This window comes from Pecten maximus, chromosome 18 (genome assembly GCF_902652985.1).
Source record: "Pecten maximus chromosome 18, xPecMax1.1, whole genome shotgun sequence".
In the NCBI taxonomy this organism is placed as follows: Eukaryota; Metazoa; Mollusca; class Bivalvia; order Pectinida; family Pectinidae; genus Pecten; species Pecten maximus.
The window spans coordinates 1,101,808-1,109,562 of NC_047032.1; the positions used below are offsets into that span (position 1 = coordinate 1,101,808).

A 7,755-nucleotide genomic window follows, 5' to 3' on the forward strand; every position below is an offset into this window, starting at 1 on the left:
GCTGAAAACAGATTTTCGCAAAGAAGCTATCAAGTTAGGTTGAAATTTAATTTTAGTGTCGCGGAACGTGATGGTGCATATAAACTGTGAATAAATGGGATTAATTTATTTCACAAAGAGAAATTACAAAGTGTTCTATAATAATTACTGGTCAAAACATAGCTTTTAATGTTGTTTTGCACAAAAAATATAAAACCACCCAAAACGGAGAATATACATAGAGAAATGGAAGATGATTCCTTCCACTTAATCATGATGATCAGGGATATCATGCTTTTGACAAAAATAATGCTACCAGGTAGAAAATCAGCGTGTTTGAATCAGAGAAGGGGCCATTTTGGAAACAGGCCCTTTATAATCAATTGGCTTAATAAGATAAAATTGAGTATTGAAGGTATCCACAATATGTTTGTATAAATTACATTTCGAAGATATATCAATCACTAGATGTGTCATGGGGTCTTCATAAAAATCCACATTTATGACATAATTCCATTGTAGTCTAACTACAAACGGTTACAACTATTGTAATGAGACTTGGCGTAATTGACTGTAGCTGGCAATCAAAACATTAATTATGTATGGGGTCCGTGAAATATTCAGAGTGCTTGCCATTACGTGCCCTCTATTGTTTTTCAGGGTAAATATTGTTTTGTATTCCAAAAACGTATGTCTGAACAAGCACGTGCTACACGTTATGATCTGGATATCATAAATATACAAGTGAGCATATTATGTAAGCATCTTTGTATATGACATTTAAAGGCAAATACCCGGAAAGGTTGTTATGGTTAGTGGACAAAATAAATAAATAAATAAGTAAATAAATAAATAAATAAATAAATAAATAGATAAATGAGTAAATAATCTACACAGGAAATTATTATCCCTTTTAAACATTTATCGAAAAAAAACAACAAACAAACAAACAAACAAAAACAAAAACAAAAACACACACACACAAAACCCCCACATATTTTGTGGTAAAATCCAGGAAAAAACGAGAAAAAAATCTTGTAAGTACATAGAATTATAAATGACCATGTCAGATTGGTACTGTGCATATGTATACATATGAAATGAGTACGTGTGTGTATAGTAAATACTAGCCGTAAAGATCTATATATACCTATATATTAATACCAACAAAGGCTAGAATATCTATACTACAGGTACTGTACACAGGTGTAGATTTCACAGCGTCAGTAGTCACTGACAGGAACTACAGTTTACGAACCTTCCGAGTCCGGCGAACCATGAATGGAACGATGGGGTACGTTGATTTTAACAATGCTTATATAATTCTTTCTTTTTACTTTAAATCAAAACAATGGTATTGATAAAAGCACATTTCAAATTGTGTATGAACGTATTGGTAGTGTGTGCTTGATCAAGCGTGACGAACACTAAAGCTCCTTTACCAATGAATTTGAGGAAATGTGAAGGTCGGTGGTAGTTAGTTATACTATTGTATCGTTGGTATATTAGAAAGATTTTTAAACGAACATTAATGTTCGGTTATTGTGATCAAGAACTGGACTGAGAAATATAACCATATATGGTAGCCACATTCACCAATACGCCATCTACTGTCTGTTTCAATGAAATGTGGCTGCCTCCATTGCCTTACGCTTCAAATAATTTACTTGCAAAAACATCTTCGTTTTATATAGTAGTTTTACCGAAAAGGTTGAAATGTATTCAGTAGGTGTTTTCAAGATGCATACGATTTGAGAAATGCATAACGCTAGCGAAATGAGAAGACTAAATGAACCTGAACTTTGCGAATACCTCCAGGTCAATATATTTATGTAAACAACTATTGCGCAGGCGCATTCGTCTCCGGATGTTTAGAAAGTTTTGCTCTTCTGTGTTCTTTCCAAAACGGCTGACATTATAGCATAGGTCTGCAAATTTGTCCGCGATTTACTTAAATGTGTAATATATATATTCTAGAATGTTACATCATTATCAACTAGGTGTGTATTTCTATAATTTAGAGAAAGAAATATATCAATGACGGCATACGAGACGATACATTGTATCGTACTATACTGTAGTTACTGTACATATGTATAGGCTTACAATTAGGTGGCATTTGTGGTCAGGGTGACTGGTCATAGCGTTAAAATTGTCATCGATTTCCATATACCATTTTCTTTGACGAAAATGACCCAATAAATCAAATGCAAATGATAATATCTTGCTATGTGCACTGGATTGCTTGTTGTAGGCGATACTTGGAACGCATTACTGTTGTAAGGGAGGTAACTGCAAGATTACGGAAATCAAAAATAAACCAATTTGATTGGTCGATTCTTCCTTCACTTTGGCATGGGGCTTAGATCTACAATCGAAGTGACAGATAACTACGGCAATATTCAGATGATATCAACAATAACATTTTTGGATACGTGTGGTTGGCAGTTGTTGTCATGTTTAAAATGAACAATTATATAGCTTGTTTTTATTTCGGCAAAGACGAGAATATTTACTGAAACGGACCACACGTGAAGCAGACTTGGAAATACCGAAACGAAGAAAAATCGGAATTAATTATAATATAAATTGGCATTATTTTCAAAGGATTGACCAAAATATATGTTCTGCAATGCCTGATTGTATCATATTTAAAATATTAGAGGTTTATTTGACCGAATTTTAAATTAATTATTCATTTGCGAATCGCGGCCCGATTGTCGTTAGAGTTGAATTACCGAAATGGCCGATAGTCACCCAAAATCAATATTTTTACGAGAATTTTTTTTTCTTTTACCTGAAAGTATTTTGAAATAATTTGCAAAATACCGAATTCACGACCAAATTTTCGATTGCGACGAACTTCTGTAACGGTGTTAAGTTCATGTTAAGTTATATCTGATTAAAATCAGCTGTTACATGGCTACGTTTACTATGCACTACGTCTACTAGGTATTTTTTTTAAAGACGGAAATCCGGATTATCTAAAAACAAATGCAAAAATACTTGTGATATTCACTTAATTTGATATTCAGTCGTTAATTGTTATCTGTAGTTTGATAACTTCTGATATATTGTGATTGATACTCTATATAATATTGCTGTGGAACTTGTGTTATTTTTCAAACAAATTCATTTTAATAATTTGTTAATTTAGAATTTTCATAAAAAGTCATAATCAAGACTTGAAATTCTCACTACACCATACTTCAAACACAGAGTAATCGATGAATTGATAAACTGAAAATTGAAGTCAAGCAAATGAGTTAATATTTACCTTAAATATTTTTTCAATATACAACAAATGTTCAGATGACTATTTGTGCCATGCTTTTACAAGATTTCAGTTACAATTCTAAAATTGAATTAGTATGTAAATATATGTTATCCTGTCAATATCCACAAAGCGAGTGTAGTCTACTGTACTCAAAGTCATGCCAGTAGATAGCGGTACATATATACTTACTGCTTACATCTAGTGCTTACTTGTGTGAACTATTAATCAATAACAAAATGATTCATATATTTCTATATATGACTTCACAAATTATGTGGTGTCTGAAGATCTGAATGAAGTGAATAAACGATGTATTGAATTATTTTTATGAAATATTCAAGTCACAGATCATTCTCTTTTTTAAAATATTGATTTCAGGTCCATTTTGGTAATTCAAATATGACGGCAATCAGGCCTCGAATGGCGAATGATTACAAAAATTTTCAATATGTCTCGGTCAAATAAACCCCTAATATTTTACATATGATTAATTTTGACATTGGAGAACATATAATTGTGTCCATTCTCTAATATAAGCACTGGTAGAAAGTACAGAATAGAGCTTGATAAATATATAATCAAAATTACTAATTACCCCGGTAAATATAACATTTTACGTAAACCTCGATCCCATGACTTAAACTTGCAAATCTCCTGTGTCATTCCAATTTTGATATGTGTAAATATATACACGAACGGTATATATATAGATATAGATATGGAATGATTTTACAAATTTGCATACAGTTATGGAATCTTATAACACCCCGAAAACTGTTCTCTCCACATAAAGGATGTGATTTGTGCAATTACATTGCTGAACTGTGTGGTTCACTATGATCGGATGGTCAACATTGGAAAGGGACAATAAATAGGGAATGTGTCATCCCATCGAATGGACTGTAACCTTTATCAGTTTGAAGTTGAAAATGAAGCTTGAAGTTTTCTTTTCCTGTTTGCTGAATTATTTGATGAAGATAGTTTTTATATGGTTGTTATTCTTTATCACATTGTGTACAATGGTGTAATTATACCAGGGCCCAGTTGTTCAAAAGGTGATTAGCTTAATCACTTGATTAGTAAAAATTTCATATCTCATTTGTTGCAAAACCTGTGAGTATATCATCTTTAAACAATGCCAGTTGGAAGAAAATTAAGAATTACAAAATTTCATAAAGTTTTGTCCAGCTAGTTCGACCAGAAATTATTAAATCAGGATTTGAAAAATGTTGTTAAAATATGATTAGCCTAATCACCTTTTGAACAACTGGGCCCAGAAGTATATCTTCTCATATAAAGATTTATTAACATCAAATGATTCATGAACAAAAGGAGTCAAGTTTTTTGTTTTGAAGTACCATACATGCTTGAGTACAGTTTCAATAGGATACATTCCCAATCCGGGCCTTGATTAGCAGCTCTGGTTTTGGTTTTCAGTAGTTCTTTATGTGTGTTTCATCATATTAAGTTGAAATATGCTAAACTAACGATGGAACTAGCCTAAATTTAGTGCATATTAGAAGTTGGCATCAATAAGGTCACAGAGTCCTGGCTGTATTATAACTGATGATGGCTTCCCGAAAGAAAGAAGACATATTTTATTTTCATCCATCCAAGATAGATCAATAAACTTCCAATTTCAATTAGGACCTTACAGAAATATGCATGTGTTCAATCATATCAGAACAGCTGCAAACATTTCAAATAATTTGCAATTAATTCCTAAACCAATATCAGTAAATTTATCGACTTTAAACTTAGAAGATTACTGATTTTGCATTAAACAATAATGTTCGTTTACAGTACTTCCAGTACTTTGATTTTATCTCGGAAAGCGTAAATGATGAAACATAAGAAGATATTTATGGAACAATACAAACAACTTTCACCACAACTTCAGAAGTTCGCCCTTCAAGACTTTAAAGCTGGGTTTGGTTTATATATATATACAATAGCTCAACTATCGATGAATTTTACTTATTTAGATAAGAGATTTTGTACAGCATTTTAAGGATTTCCTGTGCGAAAATATAAATATAGATTGACTGCAACTAGTTTTGTTGGTGATAATGAAAATTAGAAACTACCGTTCTTGAGACAATATCTCTTATTTCAAAAGTTGTTACTTTTGTTTGAAGTTCACCATCTTTGAATAGGTGGGATGATTGATTCGTTCGTTTTCAGGTGCCTTCGGCAACAGCTATGGTAATTTAAGGACGGCAGCCGCTGGCCTCCACTGTGTATTGTTTAACGTCCTATCATAAACTATGGTAATTTAAGGACGGCTTCCCCTGTGTGATAGGTACATTCGGAGGTTGCAGCATTTTATTTGTATTTTCAGTGAGATTGTACTATAAAGTCAGCTATCACAAGAGAAAAACATGAACATACCGTAGCCTCCCAAAACTCGCACTCACCACATACATCGATCTCGCATACACCACAGAGGCCATCCTTAATGGTCATAGCTGTTTATAGGAAGTTAAACTTCATCAAGCCAAACCATTTTAAATTGGAAAGTAGGATAAACATGGATATACTAATATGCATTGTTCTCTAAACTTGTATAAATGCCCAATGTAGCTTAGGGAATTATCATTTAAACTGTTAGGTTCAACATCTGTGGTAATTTAAGGACGGCCTCCCCTGTGTATTGTTTAACGTCCTATCATATACGATGGTCATTTAAGGACGGCCTAAAACTTTAAAGATTAAATCACGAAAGAAAATTCACTCGAATATTTCATATTAGGCCTAATGAAGTGCATGCAAATTAAGGAGATTCATGGTTATAAAGAGAGGTTCATGGTCTGTGAGTATCCATTGTCAATGAGGAGAGAACAGCACGGGAAGGTTCCTCGGAACCAAGATAAACGGAACTAGGAACCAGTTCCGGAACTCGGAACAGGTTTCGAGTTCCATTTTACTTCAATGGAACTCGGAACCAACTTCAAGCTCCCTATGCTGTGCTGGTACAGGATATTCACTTTGAGAGCACTAGTTTTGACGTCCAGCGCTGGCAGGGTATTTTTAAACTCACAATGACCTCTTTCCTGGACAAAGCTGGACACCTGATATTTACACGTACACGTAACACTGGTCAGTCTGAGACTCATTGTGGTATTCAGTGTGGGGTGAAATATAGTTATTTATAGATCGAGGGTGTGTAACTATGGTACTATCGGATTGGTCAATATTGAAGGTGTGTATGTGTTTACGTAAAACTTCCTTGCCGTGTTCAAACACTCGGGTCCAATATTGATTCAGTTATTTAATGATTTTGTTGAGGACGTAGATTGGTGTCCTTTAGGCATGTAAGAAATCTATGGAACTATTGATCCACAGTATTGTGTTTAAATGCGCTATTTAAAATAGGTTTACAGTTCAAATTTACAAGGGTGTGAGAATTAACTCCTTCATTAATCAGTTTGGTATTTCGCTGATATTGTAAATGACACGAAATCGACTATATTTATCGTTATGCTGATGTTTCAAGAACTAAAGAGAATATTACCATTAAAACTTAACTGTAATTATTCTTAAAATTAAGTAATTGATTAATTCAAAATCGACAAAACGAGGACAGAATACGGACAAAATCGACAAAACGAGGACAGAATACGGACAGAATCGACAAAACGAGGACAGAATACGGACAAAATAGACAAAATGAGGACAGAATACGGACAAAATCGACAAAACGGGGACAGAATACGGACAGAATAGACAAAACAAGGACAGAATACGGACAGAATCGACAAAACGAGGACAGAATACGGACAAAATCGACAAAACGAGGACAGAATACGGACAAAATAGACAAAACGAGGACAGAATACGGACAAAGTAGACAAACGAGGACAGAATACGGACAGAATAGACAAAACTAGGACAGAATACGGACAAAATCGACAATACGAGGACAGAATACGGACAGAATAGACAAAACGAGGACAGAATACGGACAGAATCGACAAAACTAGGACAGAATACCAATGAAATAGACAAAACGAGGACAGAATACGGACAAAATCGACAAAACTAGGACAGAATACCAATGAAATAGACAAAACGAGGACAGAATACGGACAAAATAGACGAAAAGAGGACAGAATACGAACAAAATAGACAAAACGAGGACAGAATACGGACAAAATAGACAAACTAGGACAGAATACGCACAGAATCGACAAAACTAGGACAGAATACCAATGAAATAGACAAAACGAGGACAGAATACGGACAAAATAGACAAAACTAGGACAGAATACGGACAAAATAGACAAAACGAGGACAGAATACGGACAAAATAGACATAACGAGGACAGAATACGGACAAAATAAACAAAACGAGGACAGAATACGGACAAAAAATAAAGATTCAAAGTATTAATCTACATTGTTTGCATACATTGTTCTCGTTTTAATCGATTTTCAGTTGTAATTGCGAGTTTGTTCACATGTAAGTGTTTTCATTATCTTATGATAAAGGTTTTCAT

General features: G+C 33.7%; 1 protein-coding gene across 1 annotated transcript in view; it reads left to right on the plus strand.

Moving 5' to 3' along the window:
- The first annotated feature begins 1,140 nt into the window (after positions 1–1,140).
- Positions 1,141–7,755, plus strand: part of LOC117317118 (purine nucleoside phosphorylase-like) — a 13,909-nt gene continuing 7,294 nt past the window's right edge. Inside the window, exon 1 of the mRNA XM_033871915.1 lies at positions 1,141–1,273. Coding sequence (XP_033727806.1) covers positions 1,257–1,273 — 17 coding nt within the window. The 5' untranslated portion in view covers positions 1,141–1,256. The remainder of the gene's footprint in view (positions 1,274–7,755) is intronic.